At 41.0% G+C, this 27,621-nt stretch overlaps 1 protein-coding gene across 8 annotated transcripts in view; it reads left to right on the forward strand.

Annotated features, from left to right (window-relative positions):
* The window catches only part of SMURF1 (SMAD specific E3 ubiquitin protein ligase 1), a 121,780-nt gene that overhangs the window by 36,927 nt on the left and 57,232 nt on the right, over positions 1-27,621 (forward strand). For 3 of the 8 annotated variants that reach the window (XM_035282481.3, XM_035282493.3, XM_078357347.1), the window contains exon 1: positions 8,216-8,332. The exons of the other annotated variants lie outside the window; for them this stretch is intronic. In XM_035282481.3, the coding sequence (XP_035138372.1) occupies positions 8,311-8,332 (22 nt within the window). In that variant the 5' untranslated portion in view covers positions 8,216-8,310. Of the gene's footprint in view, positions 1-8,215; positions 8,333-27,621 lie in introns of those variants that run through there. 8 annotated transcript variants of the gene reach the window in all.

A 27,621-nucleotide genomic window follows, 5' to 3' on the forward strand; every position in this document is an offset into this window, starting at 1 on the left:
TATTATATTTAACTGGTTCAAAAATCAAAGTGCTATGAAAAGGAGCACTCAGCAAGTCGTGCGCCTGCAGTTGCTAGCTATTTTATTAGTTTCTTGTTGATCCTTCCATGGTTCTTAACATGCAAATACCAGCAAACACAAATTTACTTGTTAACTCCCTTCTTACACAAAAGGCGACACCCTGTGTATACCACTTGTGTATTGTTTTTGTCACTTACTATTTTCCTGGGGGCCTTTCTCACCCTTTTTCGTGGCTGTGTATTTACCAGAATTTACTCCATCAGTCCTGTGTTGCTGGATCACTTGAGCTTTTTCCAGGACTCTGCTCCTCAGTGCTGTGCTAAGTAGCCCCGTATACATGTGCCAGTTTGTCTGTGGACTGCATTTCCAGAGTGAGATTGCTAAGTTAAAAGGCACATGCATTTAAAAAGATACGATAGATATGGCTGGACTTCCCTACATAGGTGTTAGAACATTTTGCATTTGTTCCAGTCTGTTTCCACATCATCTTTACAGTAGATTGTCGAACTTGGATTCTGGTCAATCTGATAGGTAAGAGATGGCATCTTATTGTAGGTTTAATTTGCATCTCTCTTGAGTCAGGTTGAGTGTCCTTTCATATAGTCGCAGGCTGTTGATTTTTATTTTTGTGAGCTAGCTCTTAATATCTAGTTCCCTGATTCTTCCCCAAGAAAAATTCCATAAATATTTTAACAGGATTACATTAAATTTCTAGATTAATTTTGAAATAACTGGGGTTTATGTTGTGTCTTTTTATCCAGAAACTTGTTATGTTTTCCATTTGTTCAACCCTTCATATATAAAACTTTCTTCATATGCTTTTATTTCTGAAGTTTATTTCTGGGAATTTTATCTTTTTCACTATTGCTTTAAATTAGACTTTATCACGTCTTTGAACGAAGATTGTCCATAGATACACAGGCTATTGTTTTCAGTATTCGAATCGTGTTCCCAGTTATCTTACTGAATTCTTCTTATTCTTTATGTTAGTTTTGTAGTATATGCTCCTGATAAAAAATCATATCAATCCTGATGTTTCAGGATGTCATTTTTTAGTTCCAGTCTTTTCTTTCTCTGTTGAGTGATTAGTGCATTCCAACACGCTTGTTTTTTTTTTTGAGCCGGAGTCTTGCCCCTGTCGCCCAGGCTGGAGTACAGTGGCCCGATCTCTGCTCATTGCAACCTCCACCTCCTGGGTTCAAGTGATTCTTCTGCCTCAGCCTCCTGAGTTGCTGGGATTACAGGTGTGCCCCTCCCTGCCCAGCTAATTTTTGTATTTTTTTTTTTTTTTTGAGCTGGAGTCTCACTCTGTCACCCAGGCTTGAGTGCAATGGTGTTATCTGGGCTCACTGCAACCTCTGCCTCCCAGGTTCAAGCGATTCTCCTTCCTCAGCCTCCTGACTAGCTGTGATTACAGGTACATGCCACCACACCCAGCTAACTTTTGTATTTTTACTAGAGACGGGCTTTCTCCACGTTAGTCAGGCTGGTCTTGAACTCCTGACCTCGTGATCTGCCCACCTCCGCCTCCCAAAGTGCTGGGATTACAGGCGTGAACCACCTCACCTGGCCTAATTTTTGTATTTTTAGTAGAGATGGGGTTTCACCATACTAGCCAGGCTGGTCTCTTAACTCCTGACTTCCTGATCTGCCCAACTCAGCCTCCCAAAGTGCTGGGATTGCAGGCATGAGCCACCGCACCCAGCCCCAACACTCTTGTACTACAAAAGAGTCTGTGTGCTATGTACTATGTGTTGGTGGTTCTCAGGATGTCCTTGCTTGCTCTTGGCTTTGATGGAAATGTGTCAAATATTTCTCCATGAAGTGTGATGTTTCCTTCTGAATTGAAGTATGTATATTTTTATCATGTGGAGAAAGCATTTATATCTTTTTCTTTTATTAAGTTTAAACAAATCATAAATGGATGTTGAATTTTATCAAATGCTTTTTCAGTATCCTTGGTGTCTCAGTCAGAGTCCAGTCAGAAAAACAGGATACTCCAGCTATTTCAGAGAGAAGAGATTGAATACAGGGAATGGGTTACACATGTGTTCCAAGGCTGACAAAACAGAGGAAACGGGGTACTAGGATAGTGCAGACACTGTCACTTCCAGCACTGAGGAAAAGTAGGAGGTGATGTTAGCACAGCTTTGGAGCTTCGTTCAGGGCTCCTGTGGAGCTGGTATCCGGGCCTCTGAGAGAGGCACTGTGGAACTGCTGTACTGATGTTTGAGGGTGTGGGTGTAGCTCAGTGAGTGTTTGAACCCCTGGGGAGGATTTGTGACCTGGTGGGTGCCAGGTGAACTGAGAGGGGTCCCATCTGGTCAGTGTTTGGAGAGCCAGCTGGTGAGGGAGTGAGTACAGTAGAGCCTGAGGACACAGCCTAGGGCTAAGCCCTGCGGCTTGCTGGTGTCTTTGAGGGGGTGTGGGGAGGCTGGCGCTAAGAGTGACAACGGAAGGTGGGGGCTGGAAGCACCATCTGCTGCTGCTGGTGGCATACTGACAGAAATAGGAAACTGGGAAGGAAGTCCCTTTTTCTCTCCTGTCATCTTCCATCCTCCCTCTAGGACTTCCTGCTGGCAGAAGTTAACAGGGAGTCAGCCAACGTGGGGTCTGGAAAACCTAGTTGAGTTGGTGGAACTCTAGCCCCGGTGTTACAGCGTATAGCAGAGTAGGCTTGGAGAGGAGGAGCATGGCCAAATAACCGCACATGAGGAGTCATGCCGTTCCCTGAACATGCCATTTCTAGGTGTCCGGAATGGCTTGCACCATGGTTAGGTTAGCTTCATATCATAGTAAGAAAACTCAAACCTTTGCTAAATTGCAGGTCACACCACGAATTTGTTAACTCTCATCAATACTGAATTCCATTCATTCTGTTATGCTCTTACTCTTACCAACCTTCTTTGATTTAAAGTGTGCATATTACTTTAGGCTTACAGCTAGTGCTGTGCATATAATGGGCAATGCTGCTGTGTCCTTTTCTTCTTGTATTTTTTTGGGAAAGAGTCTCTCTCTTGTCCAGACTGGAGTGCAGTGACGTGATCTTGGCTCACCGCAACCTCTATCTCCTGGGTTCGAGCAATTCTCCTGCCTTAGGCTCCTGAGTAGCTGGGATTACAGGCATGTGCCACCATACCCAGCGAATTTTTTTGTATTTTAGTAGAGACGGGATTTCACATGTTGACCAGGCTGGTTTCAAACTCCTAACCTCAAGTGACCTGCCCGCCTTGGCCTCCCAAAGTGCTGGGATTATAGGCAAGAGCACCATGCCTGGCCACTGCTTTGCCCTTCTCAAACCTCAGATGAGCAAGATTGCTGTCAGTCCCTGCATCAGCTAACTGGAAGCACGGTGTATTCCAAATCTTAGCCATATCTAACCTTCCTTTTTCTTCTAACTTCTATTATGCTTTCATCATCAAAGAGTATGCCTAATAGGAGGTGAATTATTAACGTGTATTGGCATCTGTAGAACAGCAGAAATATCCCTCGAAGCGCAAAAACAGTTTTATCTGGTGGATGTGTTCTAGGGTGGCAACCATATTTTCTGCTGCTTCGTGGAATAATTCTGTTTAAAACCTGTTGTCCAGGTGGGGCGTGGTGGCTCACACCTGTAATCCTAGCACTTTGGGAGGCCAAGGCAGGTGGATCACCTGACGTCAGGAGTTTGAGACCAGCCTGACCAACATGGTGAAACGTCGTCTCTACTAAAAATACAAAAATTAGCCAGGCGTGGTGGTGTGTGCCTTTAATCCCAGCTTCTCAGGAGGCTGAGGCAGGAGAATCGCTTGAGCCTGGAAGGTGGAGGTTGCAGTGAGGTGAGATCATGCCATTGCACTTCAGCCAGGGCAACAAGAGTGAAGTGTTATCTCCAAAACAAACAAAACCCAAAACAACAACAACAAAAAAAACTTGTCTGAGCATAATTAATAATAGCACCCTTTCTTTTTAAATGTGCCCTGGTTTGTCCAGGTGGAATGGCTTATGTCTGTTATCCCAGCACTTTGGGAGGCTGAGGTGGGAGGATCACTTGAGGCCAGGCGTTTGAGACCAGCCTGGCCAACATGTTGAAACCCCATCTCTACTAAAAATGCAAAAATTAGCTGGGTGTAGTGGCTCATGTCTGTAATCACAGCTGTTCAAGAGGCTGAGGCATGAGAATCACTTTTTTTTTTTTTTTGAGATGGAGTCTTACTCTGTCACCCAGGCTGGAGTATAATGACATGATCTCAGCTCACTGCAACCTCCACCTTTCGAGTTCAAGCGATTCTCCTGTCTCAGCCTCCTGAGTAGCTTGAATTACAATTGTGCCCTACCACACTCGGGTAATTTTTTTGTATTTTTAGTAGAGATGGAGTTTCACCATATTGGCCAGGCTGGTCTCAAACTCCTGACCTCAGGTGATCCACCTGCCTTGGCCTCCCAGAGTGCTGGGATTACCAGCGTGAACCACTGCGTCTGGCCGAGAATCACTTAAACCCAGTTAATGGAGGTTGCAGTGAGCCAAGATGGTGCTACTACCCTCCAGCCTGGACTATAGGGTGAGATGCCATCTCAAAAAAATAAAAGTGCCCTGGTTTTGTTGCTGTGGTCCCTTTACATCGAATCTTTCTGACTGATGTTCAAGCTGTCTTCCCTGGTGGAGTTCTGTTCTATTAGAAATTCTAAAAGTTGGCAGGGCGCGGTGGCTCACGCCTGTAATCCCAGCACTTTGGGAGGCTGAGGCGGAAGGATCACGAGGCCAGGAGATCGAGACCATCCTGGCCAACATAGTGAAACCCCATCTCTACTAGAAATACAAAAATTAACTAGGCATGGTGGCACGTGCCTGTAGTCCCAGCTACTAGGGAGGCTGAGGCAGGAGAATAGCTTGAACCCAGGAGAGGGAGGTTGCAATGAGCCGAGATCACGCTACTGCACTACAGCCTGGGTGACAGAGCAAGACTCAAAAAAAAAAAAAAAAAAAAAATTCTAAAAGTTAACCTCTCAGGTAATTAACCACGGTCCTTCATAGGTCACCACGTGAGGATGCCATCCAGAGAGAGGTCAAAGTCTGGGGTTGGGCTGTTACAAGGACCTGCAATATCAGATTGCATATGTGCCTATAATGACCTATGTGTCCATGATCTTCAGCATACATGTTTTCTCAGGATGTATTCTCAGACATGCAAACACATGCACATCTCTAAGGGATTTATTTTCAACCTTAAGTATTACTATCCTTTAATAAGGGAATGATTCTTTGCAAGATGAGCAGTCCTTTTAATCTTTTTAAATTGCAAGTCTTGGGTGCAAGGGCGTAACAGGGAATGCCTGGTATGGACCAGTTGTTAAGGCTCCACACAGCAACAATGGCCAAGTGTTCTTTAGGTTGTGAGTAGGTTGTGAATTTCCTTACAGTTTGATAAGGTTTCTTCTGTTACGGGTTTTTGAATACTTTCTTTCTTTCTTTCTTTTTTTTTTTTTTTGTGACGGAGTCTTGCTCTGTCATCCAGGCTGGAGTGCAATGGCGCAATGATCTCGGTTCACTGCAACCTCCGCCTCCTGGATTAAAGAAATTCTACTGCCTCAGCCCCCCAGTAGCTGGGACTACAGGCATGTGCCACCATGCCCAGCTAATTTTTGTATTGTTAGTAGAGACAGGGTTTCACCGTGTTAGCCAGAATGTTCTCAATCTCCTTACCTCGTGATCCACCTGCCACTGCTTTTCAAAGTGCTGGGATTACCGTGAGCCACCTTGCCCAGCCAGGTTTTGCATACTTTCAAGGGATTTTCTTAAACCTGAGAGTTCAGAGATGTCTGTTCTGAATGAGATTTTAAGAAGAATGACTTTAGAAAGGGTTCTCCCATAGCAAATTAGGTCAGCAACTTCACTTTCCATGCTTTTCACACTTTTGGGCTATTTGTCACCTAGTTTCTGGGTCAGGTGTGTAGATATGCCAATAGACTGGCTGTTTAGGTGAACAACAAGATGTCTCAATACCCTGGTTGTTACTAATACTCAAAAGATCGATTAAGTGTGAGGTTTCATTAAGGGCAACTTTTTTTTTTTTTTTTGAGACAGAGTCTCGTTCTGTCACCCAGGCTGGACTGTAGTGGCGTGATCTCAGCTCACTGCAACTTCTGCCTCCTGGGTTCAAGCAACTCTCCTGCCTCAGCCTCCCGAATGGCTGGGTTTATAGGTGCCCACCACCATGCCTGGCTAATTTTTGTATTTTTAATAGAGACAGAGTTTCACCATGTTGGCCAGGCTGGTCTCGAACTTCTTACCTCATGATCCACCCGCATCAGCCTCCCAAAGTGCTGGGATTACAAGTATGAGCCACTGTGCCTGGCCAGGGCAACTTCTTTTCTCCAGGAATGCCACTTAATGCCACTCTAGGACTGGCTCTGAGAAAGATGGGAGAAGCTTAATCTTTCTTGCTTTCTGTAACTGTATGCTGTTTGGTACAGGGTAGCCCTGCAAATACGACAGAAAGATCGTTTGCAGTGAGAATGGCTGGAGGTTGACGCCCAACTTTCTCTGTTCAAGAACAGTTGTTTCCCATTTGTCAGTTGTGTTAGGTCCAAGGGATTTCCAGGAACTCCTCATGAGTCTGGATCTTAAGGAATCAATGAAGCCCAATCAGAAATATCTTAATGTCAGTTTCTTTCTTTCTTTTTTTTTTTGGGTGAGAATTAAAATTTTATTATCTTTTAAATTTTTTGTGGGTCCATAGTAGGTGTATATATTTATGAGGTACATGAGATGTTTTGAAATAAGCACATTGTGGAGAATGGAGTATCCATCCCTGGAAGCATTTATCCTTCAAGTTACAAATAATCCGCATACCTTCTTTAAGTTACTTTAAAATATATGAAGTTTTCCAAAAAGGAATGCTTTCTCTGAGAGGCTCCCCATGGTGAGGGTTCTTTGTGGTGGTGGAGGAATTAATGATGGTACATTTGGGTTTCATGCCCTTTCTACAGAGGTGATGGGAGTTCTCTTTCCGTGTTTGCTTTGCAGGTGCTGAGGGCAGTGAGTCATCTTTGCTCAATCTTGTTTCTCCTGGTGACACAGGAATGTACCTTTACCAAAAACTTATCACAGAATCTATGATATGTTATTTCCATTTGGTTAATGATTAAAACTATCTTTGGGTTTCTTCCTACCATCTTTTCACATTTACTTGGGAAAAATGCAAAAGGAATATTTCATTTTCACCGCACTAGTGCCTGTGATACATGCAGTCTTGAGCTGGGGACGAAAAAAGCAAGGAACTGCTTAGCTTTGATTTAATCCTTAAATCACTTGGACAAAACCAACTGAAGGGAGAAAAGGTTGCAGAAGGCACTGGAATTCTCTTTTTTGTTTTTTCAAAAGAAAGGGTCTCACTATATTGCCCAGGCTGTATTCAAACTCCCAGGCTCAGGCGATCCTGCCTCTGCCCCAAGTGGTTGGGATTACAGGCATACACCACCGCTCCCAGCAACAGTGGACTTGTTAAAAGCAGGCTGGCTCTTGTCTGACTTGCTTGCAGTTAGCACCCACACTGCTTATGAAAGTAGCAGCGAGTTTCAGGCTTTTTCCTTGTGGTTCGTGTGACCTTGTGTTCCCAGTATTTACCAAATATTTTAAATAGTTTCCCCAAAAATTTCCTCTTTCATTTCTCACAGTGTGCACATTCAGACCATAAAAGGACCTACTGGAATAAATGCTGAAATTTCACAAACCACAGTGTATCTTAATGATAGGGTTTTAGATATAGACTTACAGGGGGGCTTTATAGTCGTTTCATGATAGGCTGAATTTTTCTAAATCTTTGATATTTTCCAGTTTGCCTCCTTGGGATTGCATTTTGGTAGAGAAGTCTTCAATACCCCAGTTTTCTGAACCTCAGTAGTCGTTAATTGAACAACTACTTTTGGCAATAACCTTCTTCTATACCATGGAGGATATCAAGAAAAAAAGGAGAATTGACCAGATGTAGTCCCTGCCTTGTAGAATTTTACACTGGGAAGGGAGGGATGGGAAGGTAAACAGAATCACAGGAATGTGGAGAGAGGCAGATTCATTCCAGCTGGAGGGCTTTGGGGAAGGTTTGGATAGGCCGTGGCATTTGAACTTGCCCTGACATGATTGGTTGGAAGTAGACAAAGCAGTGATGGGTTGGGAGGGGATTTTAAATAATGCAGATAGATTGAGCAAAGGCTTGGAAGTAGAACAGCGCTTGGCATTTGCTGGGAGAAGGGGAGTGATAGTCACTCTGTGGACTGGAATCGTAGTCTTAATGGGACAGGCGATAGGAGATGGTCTTCATCCAACTGTGTGGTAAATATCCTCTGGCCATTTAGGCCCCATCTGTAAGACACACAGCCAATATTTAATATATGATTAGCATGGAAAAATCTATCGTTATAAGACAAAAATCAAGAAGCAATATACGTGGTGGTGAAGAACACAGATTTGAAGCTAAATTGTCTGGGTTTAAATCCTTAATGGCTGTGTTATCTTGGGCAAGCTACTCAGCCTTTCTGATGCCTCAGTTTCCTCACATATAACATGAGTGTAAGAGTAGTCCCTGTGATAGATTAATTGCAAGAATTAGATGGTTAACATGAAAAGGGTTTACAACAGTACCTGACATAGTATAGAGTAGGATGTCATTGTTAGTAATTAGTAGTAGTGGTGGTGGTTTTAGTATTTGTATTTGCGTATAATGTGTCATTTATCTTTTTTCCTCTGAGAAAGACTAGTCTTTCTGTAGCACATATATTCTAAATAATTTTGCATTAGTGAAAGTATAGCATCTCAAGCTCATAGTGCATGAAGACTCATGCCAGAATTTTCGTTGTGATAAAAATGTCTTTCAGAGAGAATTTGTGCTTTGCATTGTAGCTGTCTAGTTTCACTGGCTGCTTCTTGGGACGTGGCAGATTGTGAAGGTTGATTGGTTGTGTAGCTTATTCACGTGTGTGTGCATGTGTATACCTGTGTATGTATCACAGGTTTTCATTGAGTCTATTTTGAAATGAATGGGATATTTATAGAGGGGAATAATGTCTTTTCTATCAGGGGGGTGTTTTGGTTACAAGCAACAGAAATCAACTTTGGCTAATTTAGTCTTAAGAGAACTAATTGGAATGCTGCTAGGAGTGCCTAGAGGGGCCAGAGGCTGGGCACCAAACTTGAGAAAAAGCAAGAAGCAAGGTAGCTTGGGTAACCAGGAAATGCAGCAGCCAGGTCACAGGCAAACAGCCTGGTCTGTGTGAAGCCGCTTTTGCTGTGATTGTCACTGCAGTGTGGGATCTCCAGCTTCCACTCATTCCCACTCTCCTCATGTAACTGCTTGTTGTACGATAGCAACTAATTGGAAGCAGTTTAAATGCTTAGCAATAGGGATCTTAATACATTATGGAACAGCCATGTAGCGGAATAATTGTAGCCCTTAAACATTTTATGTAAGAATATCGAATGACATAGCAACTGTTCACACATTCTATTAAGTGAAAGTGGCAGGTAGCAAAACTGTATGGGCAGGATAATGACATTAAAAATCCGATGAAGCAGGTATCACTGCTATTTCTATTTTACAGATGACACATAGACATATTAACTCTTTTGCCCAACATCACGTGGGCTAGGAAGTAGAAGAGGAGGGTTTAAACCTGGGAGTGAGGCTCAGAACCAGGCACTTAGTCATTTCACTGTCCTTCCCCTGATAAAGACAGGCTCTAGAGGGAAAAGCAGTGATAGCAATTATAGCTGGGTAGTGAGATCATGGATAGTTGTATTATTATTTATTCTAATTTCTGTGAACATATGTTACCTGTAATAGTGACTAAAATGATTCTTAAGTTATTGTAAAAATACAAAGTTTTAGAATACTTTTCTTCCAGTTGAAAAGTTATGTGTCCAGGTGGGACGTGATGACTCATGCCCATAATCCCAGCACTTTGGAAGGCCAATGCAGGCAGGTCACTTGAGGTCAGGAGTTGAAGACCAGCCTGGCCAACGTGGTGAAACTCCATCTCTACTAAAAGTACAAAAATGACCCAGGTGTGGTGATGCACACCTGTAATCCCAGCTACTTGGGAGGCTGAGGCACAAGAATTGCTTGAATCCCAGAGGCAGAGGTTGCAGTGAGCCGGGATCACACCACTGCATTCTAGCCGGGGTGTCAGAGCAAGACTCTGTCTCAGAAAAAAAGAAAGAAAGGAAAAAAAAAAAAAAGGAAAGTTATGGTCCAGAGATATCCATCACAAATTTCTTTTCATATATAACGAGAAAATTTCAGAATTGTCTCCAGTAGTATATGAATTTTCTCTTTGAACTTGTGGGTCCTACCGCATGTGTTTATTGTAGATAGGATAAGTAATTTCTATCACTGAAACCAGAAAACATCTTTGGAATTTTAAACTCAGTTCTGCTGTATTTTGGGGATTACATAAAAGCGTTGATAAAATAGTTTGTGCTTTAAATGGAAGATTTAAATCTGTGAAGCTTTTTAAGATTTGTGTTTGTCACGTCTTGGCACACATTTCTTGTTTGTGGAGTCTGGTTATGAAAAGACTCTGGTTTCCATATGTATATTTAAAATACTCTGAGTCATGGATTCAAATGAGTAATTGACATAATATCTCCATCAGATTTCTGCTTTGTCATAGCTTTACATGAGCCAGTACCTTTATTTTAGTAACTGTAATAGCAAATATATTTAATTAGCAAAATCGTATTCATTTTAAATACCTTTCCCCAGTGTCTTTTATAACTTTCCAGAAATTGCTTTGTTGGAATGAAAATGTGTGTTTGATTTCACAGGAAGCTTAGGAAAAGGGTCACATGTATATGAACACAGGCATATATATATGGTGCTAGGAGTGTTGTGTACATAGGTGTTTGGAGATTAGAAGCTTCATGTCTCCATTTCTTCCCCCTTTTTACTAAGTCTCAACTTTAGATCTGAAACCACATTGATTGTAAGATGTACAATTACATGTGCCACAAAAAAGGAAAAAAATGTGATTGTAGCCAGGTGTGGTGGCTCATACCTGTCATCCCAGTATTTTGGGAGGCTGAGGTGGGTGGATCACTTGAGCTCAGGAGTTTGATACCAGCCTGGGCAACATAGTGAGACCCCATTTCCACTAAAAATACAAATATTAGCCAGGCGTGATGGCATGCACCTGTGGTCCCAGCTACTTGGGAGGCTGAGGTGGGAAGATTGCTTGAACATGGGGGGATGCACTATTTATTGCACTCCAGCCTGGGCAACAGAGTGAGATCATCTCAAAAACAAAAAACAAACAAACAAAATGCAGTTGTAAGATTTATAATTACGTGCACCACCAAAAGAGAAAAAATGCTATGAATTAAATAGAATAATTAAATAATGTTGATGCTTTCTAATTATCTATAACTTTTATTTATAATGTTGAAAGAGCCACTTATTTAAGTATAGATTTTTTGCATATGTTCTCACATCTACATAATTTGAAAGTATAAGAAAAATAGATTAAAGAATTCTTAAAATGTCTTCACAGTCAGTGTCCATCTCTTCTGAGTCATCCGTTTGACACAGAACCAACAATATTTGTATTTCCACTAATGAGTAATCAAAGTGTTGACAAGGCAGCTTTTCTGGAAGAGGGCTCTGTAAGTTTTTTTAAACAACTATATTAAGATTGAATTCACATATCGTATAATTTGTCCCTTTAAAATGTAAATGTCAATGGTTTTGGGTATACTCAATTATTCATTTTGTAAATTTGGTATAATATACATTATAAAACTTGCCACTTTAACCATGTTTAAGTAATGCAATTCAGTAACATTAATTCCATTCAGAATGTTGTACAGTCGTAGCCACTGTCTATTTCCAAAACATTTTTTAGTTGCCAAAACAGAAACTCTGTAACCATTAAGTGGTAACTCTCGGTTTGTAAGTATCACATCCATGTATCAGACCAGCGTTTCTTTTCCATTGTTGAATCTCCATGAGAACTTGTTCTCCCTTGTCCCTTGTTGTTTTAACCAGTGAATCAGACACACACACACACACACACACACACACACACACACACACACACACATGTACTGCCACATAGCATGCATTTGTCATGATATTGTTATAACTGTTGAGTGAATAGTTCTCTTTCAAAACTCTTTAGAGACAGGTGCGTAGGATGTTATTAATATGTACGAAGAACAGCCAGATATTGAAATAATTTCATTAAAATGTTAGGGAGATTGTAGAACATATAAAAATATAAAAATTCCACGTTACTATGTATAGGATCTTATTTTACCTGTCTTTTATATAGAGTAAAAATTTAAGTGGAATCAAAGTTCATAATCCTAGTATGCCCATATAAAAGGGTAGCCAGTATACAATGCCTTGTCTTTTAAAATTTCAAGTGTGCATCATAATATCACATTAAAGCTCTTTGAACATGCCTAAACATGGAAATGCAAGATAAGAAGAATTAAATCATTCCGTATTTTTATATGTATCTTTCTGTTTTTTTTTTGAGACAGAGTCTTGCTCTGTCACCCAGGCTGGAGTGCAATGGCATGAACTCAGCTCACTGCAACCTCTACCTCCTAGGTTCAAGGTATTCTCCTGCCTCAGGCTCCCAAGTAGCTTACAGGCACCCACCACCACACCCGGCTAATTTCTGTATTTTTAGTAGAGATGGGATTTCACCATGTTGGCCAGGCTGGTCTTGAACTCCTGATCCCAGGTAATCCGCTTGCCTCAGCCTCCCAAAGTGCTGGGATTACAGGCATGAGCCACCATGCCTGGCCGTGCCTAGACATGGAAGTCTTCTGTTTCAAGTCAGTTTGATTATTGATAGAATGTTTACAGTATCATTTTTACCCTTTAGGGTGAGATTAAAATGTCTAGACATTTAGATGTAGAATTCTCATGTCCATTTACAAAAAGTGATTATACATTGGGCAATAAGTTAAATATATTTATTGTGTTTCAGTCTGAAATTTGATTGTGCATGTCTCTGGTAGGGTATTTTTTTGCTGTTTAAATCTCTGCTCCAAATATGAGCCAGGAGCTCTGTAGCTCAGTTTTAAAATTAGTGGAAACTGCATGTTACATGAATGGAGCATTCTTTTTTTTGTCAGGGTCTTACTCTGTCATCCATGCTAGAGTGCAGTGTGCAATCACAGCTCACTGCAGCCTCGAACTTCTGGGCTCAAGGGATCCTCCACCTCAGCCTCCTGAGTACTGGGACTACAGGCACTCTCCACCACACCCAGCTAATTTCTGTATTTTTTGTAGAGATGGGGTTTTGCCATGTTGTCCAGGCTGGGGATGGGACATTCTTATCACTATTCCCTACACCGCAGATTTCTTCAGAACTTAATAATAGGTTTATTCCTTATCAAGAACCAAGTTCATTGGTAGCCTCTCAGAAAATTGGACTCAGTTCTAAAATGAAGACAGTCATTTGCTTGAACCCAGGAGGCAGAGGTTGCAGTGAGCCGAGATTGTACCATTGCACTCCAGCCTGGGTAATAGAGTGAGACTCCATCTGAAAAAAAAAAAAAGTACAAAAATAGGGAATGATTTAATTTTCTTATTTTGTATTTCCATGTCTAGGCACATTCAAAGACTTTTAATGTGATATTATGATGCACATTTGAAATTTTAAAATTTATCAAATGCATTTAAAAATTGATCACCTTTTCCTCCATTTAGGAAAAGTCCAAAATCACTTCATTATGTATAGTATTCTTTTCTCCACCTTGCTTATCTCTGAAACGTTCTTTCTTGGATTTATATTTAAAATTTGTTAAGAATTATTTGTATCCCTCTTTGACTCTGAATATGCTTGTTGCTTCATAGGATATGTGTGTCTGAATCTCATCGCTTCACTCCACATCATGAAATCTTACTTCTCTAGTCTTCTGTTTCAAGTCTCAGTTTGATTATTGATGGAATGTTTCCAGTATTAACTTACAAGCTGTGACTATGAGTTGATAACTGTTGTTTTAACAAAGATACAAAATTTATTCAAATAAATCTGCTTCTTTAGTCACCTGGGAAAGCTGGATATATATTTCTGTGATGTTGGGGTGAGAATTCAGAGCTGTGTTTTTATTTTATTTTTCAAGATGGAGTTTTGCTTTTTTGCCCAGGCTGGAGTGAAGTGGCACTATCTCAGCTCACTGCAACCTCTCTCCCCGACTCCCAGGTTCAAGTGATTCTCCTGCTTCAGCCTCCCGAGTAGCTGGGATTATAGGCATCCATCAACATGTCCAGCTAATTTTTGTATTTTTGGTAGAGACAGGGTTTCACCATGTTAGCCAGGCGGGTCTTGAACTTCTGACTTCAGGTAATCCACCCATGTCTGCCTCCCAAAGTACTAGAATTACAGGTATGAGCCACCACGCCTGGCTGGAACTGTGTTTTTAAATTGAAATTAACTCTGGATGCTCTCTTACTGGCTGACTGGTTACAGTACAACATCTTTCCCTTTGCTTAGTTTATATTGTTATAAATACATATTTGGCATTCTAGCCAGCCTGGCCAACATGGTGAAACCAGCCCCCCGCCCCCATATATATATATATATATATACATATATATATATTTGTGTGTGTGTGTGTGTGTGTGTGTGCGTGCGTGTGTATATATATATTTGACATTCTGGGGTCAGAGCATTTTACTTTGAAGTTTTGTTTGTTTGTTTTCTTTAACTTTGTCCCACTAAAGTTTTAAGATTACTGTAAATGTGATAAAATGAACATACAAGAAAACCTGTGTGAACCAGGGTTCTCCAGGGATTTTTGACTGTATATTTGGAATGGTGTGAAAGGCACTGGTGGCTGTCTTAGTTCATTTAGAGTTACTAAATCAGAATGCCTGAAACTGGATCATTTATAAAGAAAAGAGGTTTGTTTAGCACATGATTCTGAGGGTTGGAAAGTTCAAGATTGGGCATTTGCATCTGGGGGAGGGCCTTAGAGTGCTTAGTTAAAGCATGAGTTCATGTTGGAAAACAGAAGTGGAGATGGGGTGTGCAGAGAGACCACATGGCAAGAGAGAGAAACCAAGGAAGCCAGAATCTTCTTAATAACCCACTCTCTTGGTAACTGTGAGAACGAGAACTCACTCCTGTGGGAAGGCATTAGTCTGTTCATGAGGGATCCACCCCCATGACCCAGATGCCTCCCAGTAGGCCTACTAGGTGCCACCTCTCACCACTGCCACAGTGGGAATCAAACTTTAACATGAGTTTTGGTGGGGACAAGCCAAACCACAGCAGTGGTCTTGCCAGTGTGTACATGATAATGGGCTTTTCCCCCCATCCTGTGAAAGGAATTACTGCATGGACCTTTGAAAGCAGATAAACCACTCTGTAAGAAATGTAGGTATTTTTGTCGTAGAATCAGTTCAGCTCAATGTTATTGTTCTCTTTTATGTGTTAGGCCCTATGTTAGATACTTTGGAGTGACAACAAAGCAATGTAAAACCTCCCTAGACTATTGAAACAGCCTCCAAAGAGGTCAGCTTCCTTCCTCCTGCCTCTCTCCATTCCTTCTTATTTTCTGCTCCTGTGCCAGAGTTTATAGCTTTCCAAAAAAAAAAAAAAAAACAACAACAACAAAAAACAAAACTGGTTATGTTTGGCTCCTCATTGCCTACAGGGCAAAGTCCAGATTCCTTAACATTGATATAAGACCTTTTCTCATCTGGCTCTAGTCCTCCTCTTGTTCCTGAACCAAACCTTCCATGGAAACATATTACCCCGAATGCATTCTGCCTCTCAAACATGTCTTTACACATGTTCTTTCTGTGGAATCATGTACTCCCTAGTTACTCCTTCTTGTCTTCCTGTCACAGTGTCTTCATAACCCTATTTATATTATTTATTTCCTTGTCTTTGCTGCTGCCAAAGATGAAAGGAGGGATCTCAATCATTTCTATTCCAGGGCCTGGTACAAAGCAGTTATTAAATGTTGTTTTCAATGAACGATGCAGAGTACCTCTTTAACAGAGCTTATAATTTAATGAGGAGAGAAGATGATCGGAGGTCCGAAAGTCACTAACATGTGGCTGAATGGAAATTGTGTAGTATTCAGCTAAATTCTGCAGTTTCCCTTGACTAGATAGAGAACAAATATAAATCTGTCCAATTTTAGTTACCCCGTAGCTTAGTGTTCAGTGACGTTTCTCAGTGCACTGTGCTGTTATTTTGTATGTTGCTGTTCTTCGTCAGTAAGGCTCCAAGCAGAGTGCTTGTGAATACGGGGCTGTTTGTTGAAACAGGGAAGAAATATGAGTCAATTAGTGATGAACAGAAGGAAATGAACTGTTCCACATCATAGGCATGATCTGTCCGGTTAAAAAAGGTTCATTTTACACTGTGAGACCATTCTGTCTTTTGTTATTATATACGTTCCTCTTTCTCTTTGATTAGAGTCATTTTTTTTTTCCCAGTCAGTTAACATGTTCATAAACAGAGGTCCTTCTAACTCAGTCACCTTTGGTAATGTCTATAAGAAAATGCTCATTTTGGGGTTAAAGTCTTGTAGTCTCCCCCAGCTTCCATCTCAGTTTCTTTATCTTACTAGAAAATTAGGTAATTATCTATTAGATTTAAATTTTGAGGATCAGAGTTAACTCCTGAAATAAGGAGAAGGTTGTAGATTATTTTGTTTATTATTATTATTAATATTATTTGTTTATTTATTTATTTTTTTCGAGATGGAGTTTTGCTCTTGGTCCCCAGGCTGGAGTGCAATGGCATGATCTTGGCTCACTGCAACCTCTACCTCCTGGGTTTAAGCAATTCTCCTGCCTCAGCCTCCTAAGTAGCTGGGATTATAGGCATGAGCCACCTAGCCCGGCTAATTTTGTGTTTTTAGTAGAGATAAGTTTTCACTGTGTTGGTCAGGCTGATCTTGAACTCCTGACCTCAGGTGATCCACCCACTTTGGCCTCCCAAAGTGATGGGATTACAGGCATGAGCCACTGTGCCTGGCCTGTTTTGTTTATTCTTATAGCAAATTTAGTGTTACTGTAGAATGACTTTATAATATTTTATGAATTCGGATTTTTTCTCTGGTTTGTGTGCCTTAAATAAAAGCAGTTCTTGATGTTGACAATGAAAATTTTGCTGATGGCTAATTTGGGTTTTGCCTCTTTGAAAAGATCTTTTTTTTTTTTTTTTGAGACGGAGTTTTGCTCTTGTTACCTAGGCTGGAGTGCAATGGCGCGATCTCAGCTCACTGCAACCTCCGCCTCCTGGGTTCAGGCAATTCTCCTGCCTCAGCCTCCCAAGTAGCTGGGATTACAGGCACGTGCCACCGTGCCCCGCTAATTTTTTGTAATTTTAGTAGAGATGGGGTTTCACCATGTTGACCAGGATGGTCTCGATCTCTTGACCTTTTGTTCCACCCGCCTCGGCCTCCAAAAGTGCTGGGATTACAGGCGTGAGCCACCGCGCCCGGCCCTGAAAAAGATCTTTATTTTTATCTTTTTTTTTTTTTTAACATCTCCTTCTTGAATTATATCTTGATTCTTGAGAGCTATTTTTGCTGGGTAGAGAATTCTAGGTTAGCAGTTATTTTCTTGAAGATGTTCCTCTGTCTTCAGATCTTCTCTGTGGCTTTTGAGAAGTTAGTTATCAGTACTTGGAAAGTGATCTTTCCTTTTTCTGTGGCTGCATTCAATATTTTTCTCTTTGTATTTCATTTTCTGCAGTTTTACTGTGATGTATCCAGATATGTATTTCTTTTCATTTAGCCCCTTTGAATTTATGGATTGATGTTTTTCATTGGTGCCTTAGTCTGTTTTGTGTTACTATAACAGAATACCACAGGCTGGGTAACTTATAAATAAAAGAAGTTTATTTCTTACAGTTCTTGAGGCTGGTTAGTCCAGTATGAGGGTGCTAACCTCTGGTGAGGGCCTTCTTGCAGTGTCATTCTATAGCAAAAGATGGAAGGGCAAGAGAACATGTGGGTGAGAGAGAGCAAGAAAGAGATTGAGTTCACAGCCTCAAGCCCTTTTTAATGTCATCAGTCCATTCATGCAAGTGGAGTCCTTCATGACCTAAATATCTCCCATTGGGCCCACCTCCCAGCACAGTTGCATTGGAGATTAAGTTTCCAGCATGTACTCTTTGGGGTACACATTCAAGCCATAGCAATCACGTGTTGAAAATTCCCAGCCATGATCTCATACGTTGTTGCTTTTGCCCCATTCCCTCTCTCTCTCCCCTCTTTTTGGTACTCTAGTGAAGCTCAAGTTAGAGTTTATGATTGCAATGGTTCATTTTGCTTTCCCTTTTTAATTTCTTAAGGCATAAGCTTAGATGCTTGATTTGCGACTTTTTTCTTTTGTAGTAAAAACATTTCATCTTATAAATTTCTAAATGTAGCTGAATCTCACTACTGTTTATTTTTTTTCTATTTTCTTTCCATTCAGAATATTCTCTAATTTCCTCGGAGACCTTCCCTGTCACCCATGCATTATTTAGAAGTGTGATGTTAATATCCAAGTGTTTGAAGATTTTCCTGTTACTTTTTCATACTGCTTTCTAGTTAATTCCATCATGGCCAGGAGCATACATTGTATGACTGCAGTCCTTTTCAGTTTGCTAAGATTGCTTTTACAAATGTTCCATTTTGTACTTGAAAAGAATATGTATACTGTTTTGGTTGAATGGAGTGTTCTATAAATGTCAGTTTGATCCCATTAGTTAATAGTGTTCAGTTCTTCTGTATATATCCTTGCTGACTCTGTCTACTGGCTCTGTCAATTGCTGATTATAGTTTTCATGTCTCCAGCTGTAATTTTAGATTTGTCTCTCTCTTTCAGTTCCGTCAGTTTTTGCTTTGTGTATTTTGATGCTCTGTTAGATGCAAACATGTATAGGATTGTTATATCTTCTTGGTGAATTGACCCTTTTATTATCATATAATGTCCTTCTTTATCTCCCACAGTTGTTCTTTCTCTGACGTTCACTCTAATATTAATATAGTCATGCAGGCTTTCTTATGATTAATGTTTGTCTGGCATATCTTTTCCCCCCATGTGAGTTGCAATTTCCCTGGTTCTTTATATGCTGAGTAATTTTGGATTTTATCCTTGACATTTTGGTTATTATGTTCTGAGACTCTGTGTCTTGTGTAAATACTATGGAGAATATTGACGTATTTGTTTAGCAGGCACTGACCTAGTTGAGCTCAGGGCATGTGTTCTGTTCTAACTAGCCTTTTGTGGGTTGTGGTTTCAATGTCACTTCTGTTTTCAGAACCTTTGCAGTGCTATTTGCTACCTATCGGTATTTTATCATGTGACCACCTGGAGCCTGCTTGGTGGTTTGCCCTGTGATTTAGGCGTGCTGGTCTTTTGTAGTTGAAAGTTGTTCATAGTAGTCCAGAACCAAGGTTTGGGATTTTCATGATCACTCAGCTGATGTGAAGCTGGGTTGCTATCTGAACTTGTACCCTCAGGGTGCTGCCCCTTTGAAGTCCAGCCTAAACTGATAGGTAATGCCCCAGGACCCCATTCTTGGAAGTTAAAGGACTCCAGCCCTCATCCTCCAACCCCTAAGAGGACTCCTTTCAGCAGATGACCCTAGGACCAAAGCAGCTGGACTTTTCTGGGTTTGCTCCTGGCTCACGTCCTGATCTGAGGTTTCTAGCCTTCAGAACTGTGAGACAATACATTTCCGTTGTTAAGCTACTGAGCAGATGGTGTTTTATGGCAGTCCTAGCAAGCTAATGTTAAGTGTGCAGTTCTCATCTCCCCCATGCCTCTGTGGCTAAGTTGAGATCTTTAAGAAAACATATCTTTGAGGTCCGTAAGTTTAACTTTGAGTACCTAGTCCATTGCCTATACACAGGAAGTAGGCACTTGATTACTGGTGTTTCTGCCAGATGGAAAATTTATGTCCCTGAAAAACCATACATTCTGCACAATAATATACTAAAAATAGGCCAGGCACGGTGGCTCATGCCTGTAATCCCAGCACTTTGGGAGGTGGAGGTGGGCGAATCATGAGGTCAGGAGTTTGACACCAGCCTGGCTAACATGGTGAAACCCTGTCTCTACTAAAAATAAAAAAATAAAATTAGCCGGATGTGGTGGTGGATGCCTGTAGTCCCAGCTACTCTAGAGGCTGAGGCAGGGGAATCGCTTGAATCCAGGAGGCGATGGTTGCAGAGAGCCGAGATGGTGCCATTGCACTCCAGCCTGGGCAACAATGCGAGACTCCATCCAGAAAAACAAACAAACAAAAAAACCCACTAAAAATAATAAATATCTTGTGGGAAAAGTAAGATTATAGCTAATCTTTCAAAATCATTGCAACTTGGTAACTACTAGCAAAAACCATAATTGCTACCCTAAGAGATTATCCAGACCACCCAAGCAGGCATCTCAGTATGACTGGATATTGCTAAAATGGATACTAAAATATACAAAAAACAGGCTGGGCATGGTGGTTCATACCTGTAATCCCAGCACTTTAGGAGGCCGAGGCAGGTGGATCACCTGAGGTCAGGCATTCAAAATCAGCCTGGTCAACATGGTGAAATGCCGTCTCTACTAAAAATACAAAAATTAGCCGGACATGGTGTCAGGTGCCTGTAATCCCAGCTGCTCCGGAGGCTGAAGCAGGAGAATCACTTGAACCCGGGAAGTGGAGGTTGTAGTGAGCCAAGGGCATGCCATTGCACTCCAGCCTGGGTGACGGAGTGAGACTCCATCTCAAAAATAAAATAAAATATACAAAAACAGCAACGTGGAAACCTGACAATGTTTGAATTGGTACATGGGTGGTAGATGTTGAGACAATGCACATAGAAGTGGAACTCTCAGCCCTGGGGCTCCTGTGATAGAGAAGCCATTGATGGAGCCAGTACAGGTAGCCAAACTGAGGGAGCCTCTGCCTGGCTGTGGATGCCCCATCGGGGAGTGGGACCCAGCGATAGGCTCTTGGACAGTATGGCATGAAGTAATTTTTTGCATGAAACTTTTTAGTCATGAAACTGCAGAGCTGCTTAGGACTTGGGTGCCATTTCTAAAGGGTTCTGACAATTTGGCAATGATTTAATGTCATTCTAGGGTGGTTGCTTTGTTCTTAAAATACAGCTTCTTGCTAAGGCCAAGTTAGGTGAGGGTTTTGTTTTTTTTTCCTTTTCTTGCCTAACATTTTTATTTCACTCCCTCCACGTTTTTGCTTAGGAAACTCTCAGATGAATCAATGTGACTTCCATGCTGTAAGATGTCACTGCCACATACCAATCAAACATGAGCTCATCTCTGTTACAGAAGCAGAACAGAACAGATGGTATTGGATTAAATTGAACCCCCTTTTGTACTCCTCCTATTCATTTGCTAGTCTCCTGTGCTTATGATAAATTCACGGGCCTGCAGATGGATTGAGTTAGCCAGAGCTGTATATTGAAAATTCCCTGTGGAGTTATTTAAAAATTAAGTTGATATGTATTACCCTAAATGTGTTGAAAATTTGAATTCATTCATTGAAACATTCAAAAATAGAATGTTTCAATTAATAGAGACCTCCTCTTTGTGATAGAGAAAGCTACTCATTGTTCTTTTCGATTTCCTTCTTACAAAAGAGGTTGTTTATAGACTTTTAGTTTGATCCTAATTGTATTTCTAATATTTTTCATTTGCTTCCCTAAAACAGTTCAGGTTACTTTTAGGTAACAATTAGCATTTTGACCATGTGTAGACATACACCACACACACACACACACACACACACACACACACACACACACCCTATACCCCCACACACAAATATAGTTTCAAATAATTTCTTTTAGTTGATTTCTTTTAGTTTTGCTAATCTTGTGCATTAATTTCAACTGAGCTATTAATGACACTTAAAATGGACTTTCATTATTTGTTATTTTTGAAAATTCAAATGAATATGTTACAGCATAGAAAGTCTCTATCAAATCTTGAACATTTAGATTGTAAAGCTTTTTGTTTTAGCAAATTTACTTATGATCAATTTATAATTGAAGAATTGGCTTCTACTCTCAATTTAACATGGGGTATATAGTTTTTTAAAATTGAAATTTTACATACACACACACACACACACACACACACACACACACAGAAAAGTACATTTATAGAGTGCCATACTTTGTCATAGGTTAAATTTTCTAAATAAGGAAAATGTCTTAAAGAGAAACCCTTTCTATGAAGAGGAAAGTTTTCATAAACTGTTCTTAGTTTGGCATAAAATGATTTTTTTTTTGCATGGAAATTATAGATGTAAAACTGCAAAAACTGCTTAGGACTTGGTTGCCATTTCTATAGGACTCTGGCAATTTGGCAGTAATGTAATGTCATTATGGAGTGGTTGCCTTGTTGCATTTTATTGACTTTTTAGTGATAAATTCCAGGAGAATCTTTATTTTCCAGGATAAAACTCAATGTGGTGTTAATCCTTTCCATTTCTCACCTCCTTTCTGCAGCTAGAGCTGAAAGCAGTGTAAGAGAGTGGCTTTGAAAAGGATGGAAAATAAGTTTGACAATGCTAACACATGCCAGGCCGAAGGCAGCTTTTTAATTTGATTAACCAGTTTGTAATTCATTTTTGGGAAACATTTCCAAAACATAACAATTTCAGAGAACACTAAACCTTCTTGTAATTCTGGAAGTGGGAAGGAGAGAGGAGCAGTGTGTGTTTTTGATGTGTAGCTTGCATTCCGTCCTCCGTTTTTGGAGCAGTGTGAGATTATTGGAATGCTACGTTTCCTCCCTCTGAGCCCTCCCACCCCATAACGTGTCTCATGGGTGGTGTGATATAGGCTGTGGGGTGAAAACCACTGGTGTTAGTCTGTGTATAGTTCCTGGGTGTGGCAATTATCAGCTCTGGAAGAGAATGATACAGTGGATTCCCATTATTCTCAGTAGCTATGTTGTATAAAATTGCCATGAACATCAAATGAGTGAATCCTGAGCCATCGTTCCCAGAGGAATAGGGGGTTAGGGTCCTGTGAGCCGTAGGTCACAACATTGTTTTTGACTGATTAATATGTAACCTTATTTTATAGGTGCTTCTGTTTAAGGATACCTAACTTCCTATATATCGTGGATTCATTCACATTGAACTCACAGTGAACAGCACTGCCACTCACACCTGCACAAAATTTCCCTAATCCATGTATTTTCTCTGCAAGGCACATGGATAGCACTTCACTACCATGCTTGGGGACCTTTCTGAACAGCAAAATCACCAACACAAAGCACAGACGTGAAAAAAAATAGCACTAAATAGACCATGAAAAGACCATTTGTTGACAGTAGGAGGCTCAAACATGAAGCCACATCATTGCCTGGCTTGACCTCAGCTGGGAATATGCACGTTCGATGACTCAGTTTTTTTTTTTGCTTCTCTACAAACATCTGTAAATGACCAGGGAAGTGCCGTGAGTATTGACTTTTGAGGTTACAAATACATTTTAGGAAGTAGGTGAATTCACAAATACAGAATCCACAAATAATGAGAATCAGCCATATTGGAAAGACTAGGATTGGAGTTTCTCCATCTCAGTTTCCACATTTATAAAATGGGTATAAGTATGACACACAGTAGAAGTTGGTGAATATCAATGTGGAAGGTTAAATGAGTCAAGTTGTCATCGCATTGCCAGATGTAGAGTCCTCTAAGTGGCAGTGGCGTTAGCAGTAATTATTAAGACAAGTTACAAAACAATAGCAGCTACTTTATTCAGTGCCTATGCCATTGCTCACAGTAACCCTGAAAAGTAGGAAGTATTATCTGAAAATTGAAGCCTAGAGAGGTTGAGTAATTTGCCCTGTCTCCCTTCTGGGAAAGAGCCAAACTGGACTTTGAACCCAGGACTTGATGAGTTCAAAATCCACATCTTTTGGCTGCTGCAGTGAATAAAGATTAGATATGGCTTCAGGTCCCAGACGATGAAGTTGGGATTGATGCCAGGTTGGTGCAAAAGTAACTGCACCAAATACATCCAGGTGAGGGCAGAAAGTAGTTAGGGAAAGAGGAAAGCCATGTGCAGGAGGTTAGGCTTGCTGCCAGAGCTGGAGACATTCGGGCAGAGTGATCCAACTGACTAGTCTTGGGTTGCAAACAGATTAAAAAAAAAGTTATAAGACTGGAGTAGAAGCCAGAGGGGGCGAGAAAGAGAATAAAGGCTTTAGCTAGGGACATTCTGGAAAGAGGGTCAGGGCGAGGAATGTTTTGTGTTTAAGGGAGGTGGTGAATTTGAGGCTCCTTGGTTTCAGGTATTTCTGTCCATCATCTTCCTAGCTGTCCGAACCTTCTCCCTTCCCCTCCTGATTGTTGCATAGAGCTAATTTGGAGCCAAGGCAGAGCAGTCTTGTGAATGCCCAAACCTTAAGAGACAGTGTAAGTTTCCTACCATTTTTCTACTTGTTATTCTGCAAATATTTGTCGGGAGACTACAACATAGAGATTTCAGAGGAATGCTTCATGGTGTTCTTGTTGAATGATTATTTCCTACATCGGGTTCAAGTTTAATGGGTATGCGTTGCGTGAATTTTACCAAATGTGTGTGTGTGTGTGTGTGTGTGTGAAATCTGTGTAAATAAATAAGTAGTCAAAAGCAAGGGTAGTGTTTTTGGGAATATATTTTTCTTATTTTGTGGGTCCCCAAGAAATTCATCCACTGATTTTATGCATATATGCCATCACTACTACCGTATATCTGGAGTAGAGGCTGGCAAGCTTCTGAAACACTCAGATAGTAAATATTTTATGCTTTGCAGGCCACGTGGTCTCTATTACAGCCACTCCACTCTGCTGGTGTAACCAGCTGTGTTCCAACAAAACTTTATTTACAAACACAGGCAGTAGCTTGCCAACCCCCCAACTAGAGCATAGCTGTCACTTTAAGACCAGAGTGTAACTTCTTTGTATGGTTACACCCTTGCAGGAATTCTGCCTGCAGCATTTCCAAGTTTGCATTATAACCTTGTGGGCAGGGCAGTGAAAGTAATGTTATATAGAAAAGTTACCATCTCCTAGGAAATTTTGTTTTAAGAAAAAGATTGTAATACTGAAGTATGCCATTTGTTGAACATTTTTTATTGGCAGTAGGAAAGGAAAATTGAAATTACATGCAGGAACTCCAAAAGCTTGCTCATGCTCATTTTTCTTCTATTACAAATTGAGCATTTAATAATAAATGTGGGTGGGGGGATTTAATATTTCAGACAGAAGGCAGAGATTAATTTTATTTTGCCCCCTAAAATGTAATACATTTTCTCTCTCTCTTCTTGGCCGCTGCCCTGCCCTTTCCCATTCTTCCTCTCTGTCCCTCTGCTGGGATAGGGAAATTGACTATAAGGGGATATGGGTCTATGCGGGAGGGAGAGACCACAGGGTCCTGACAGCAAGAGGCCGCCTCCGACCCTGCTGTGGCTGTAAGCAGTAGGGAAGGGTTTATAGCTCTCTCAACCCCTGAGCAGCTAGTGCCACCTCCATGATTGTTTGATCACGGTCAATTAGTAGAGGATCCATTTCTAAAGAGCTTTGTTTTAAACAGCCCCTAACCCTAACACTAACCTTAGATTGCACCCAGCACCTGGGCTCACCTGCTGGAGTCCACAGAGGACAAATGTTAGTTGCAGGATTTGTGAACCGCCACTGCTGAGCAGTAGTGGGCGTGGGAAGCATCAACAATTATCCACTTGCTTTTCACAATCCCTTTCCAAACTGACTTTTACTCATGCATGGCAGCGGAGATATGTTTGCCAGTCTTTGTCAATTCATCAGTATTTTTTCCAGGAAGTAAGTCCTTTTCTTTCAAATGCTATCATATGAAGGCTGCCTATGCTTTAAGCATTTGTGATACCATTATTAAAATGAAGAAAGAGCCCCTTCCTTCTCTCCTACCCCACATTCTTTAGAGATTTAAGTGAGCAGAAAATGGTAGTATGATCAAAGATCCATGTAGGTGGGTTTGCAGAAAAGTTAATCCAAGGTCCTATTACAGGTAACAGATTGAAGACTTAGGCTTCTGACTCTGCTAGCACAAACTATGCTATGCTATGCTAGTGGATCGATTAGAGTTGATTTTCCAACATTATTTTGACAAATAATGTAACATTTTGAAAGGCTTTTTGAAGACAAAACAACTAACCCATCGTATTTTTTGTTTTAAGAGACAGGGTCTTGCTCTGTTGCCCAGGCTGGAGGGCAGTGGTATGATCATGTCTCACTGTAGCCTGGACCTCCTGTGCTCAAGCGATTCTCCCACCTCAGCCTCCTGAGTAGCTGGGATTACAGGCACATGCCACCACATCCAGCTAATTTTTTTTTTTTTTTTTTTTTGTGGAGACAGGGTTTCACCATGTTTCTCAGGCTGGTCTTGAACTCCTGGGCCCAAGCAATCCTCCTGCCTCAGCCTCCCAAAGTGCTAGGATTACAGGTGTGAGTCACCATGCCCAGCCTTAACCAACTAGATTTTAAAGATTCAATATGTATCTGTGTTTGGATACACGCTAAGGCATGCAAGCAATTGACACACGGACTCTAGGATATGCTGTGTGCCGTCTGATTTCTTTCTCTCTCTCTCTCTCTCTCTCTCTTTTTTTTTTTTTTTTTGTACTTTTAGTAGAGATGGAGCTTCACCATGTTGGCCAGACTGATCTTGAACTCCTGACCTCAGGTGTTCCACCCTCCTCAGCCTCCCAGAGTGCTGGGATTACAAGCATCAGCCACTGATTTCTGACAATACATCTTTACTGTGGATCCAAAACCTACCTGCCCTTTGAAACCCAGCCTGTCTCACCTCTACAAAAACAAACCACCTTCCTAACCATTCCTACAATACGATTCTATTTCTCTGAATTCTTATAATCTGCCTGAACAGCCCATTTTGAAATTTGATTCTCTATGTCAGTGTTTATTGCCTTAGATTTACCGGCCGCGTGGATCCTACTTTTAATGAGTGTGAAATCTGTTTGGAGAGTTATGTAAGTACCAGTGAAGAAAAGGAGCAGCTAACTTTACAGGATAGTAAAGGACAGATTGAAGGAGGGGGACTTGAACTAGGTCTGGAAGTGCAGGGGTAAAGGAAAGGGAGCATGTTGGTTGCGAGGGGACCCTGAGCAAAGGAGCACTTAAAAAATGCATGAGGGGAATCAGGAAGCAGTGAGGTCAGTAGTTCAATCCAAGGGGGTGCTAGGAGTTTGTACTCTTTTTAAAAAATATACTTTTTTTTTTTTTTGAGACAGAGTCTTGCTCTGTCACCCAGGCTGGAGTGCAGTTGTGCAATCTCAGCTCACTGCAACCTCCGCCACCCAGGTTTAGGTGAATCTCCGCTTCCCGAGTATCTGGAATTACAGGTGCCTGTCACCACGCCTGGCTAATTTTTTGTATTTTTAGTAGAGATGGGGTTTCCTCATGTTGGCCAGGCTGGTCTTGAACTCTTGACCTCAGGTAATCTACCTGCCTCGGCCTCCCAAAGTGTTGGGATTATATGCATGAGCCCCTGCCCCCAACCAAATACTTTTTTTTTTTTTTTAAGAAATTTTCATTTAGTAAATGATGGTGAGCTCAGAGGTTTATGTGTAGGAGGGTTATATAATGACA

The sequence above is a fragment of the Callithrix jacchus genome, chromosome 2 (assembly GCF_049354715.1).
Source record: "Callithrix jacchus isolate 240 chromosome 2, calJac240_pri, whole genome shotgun sequence".
In the NCBI taxonomy this organism is placed as follows: domain Eukaryota; kingdom Metazoa; phylum Chordata; class Mammalia; order Primates; family Cebidae; genus Callithrix; species Callithrix jacchus.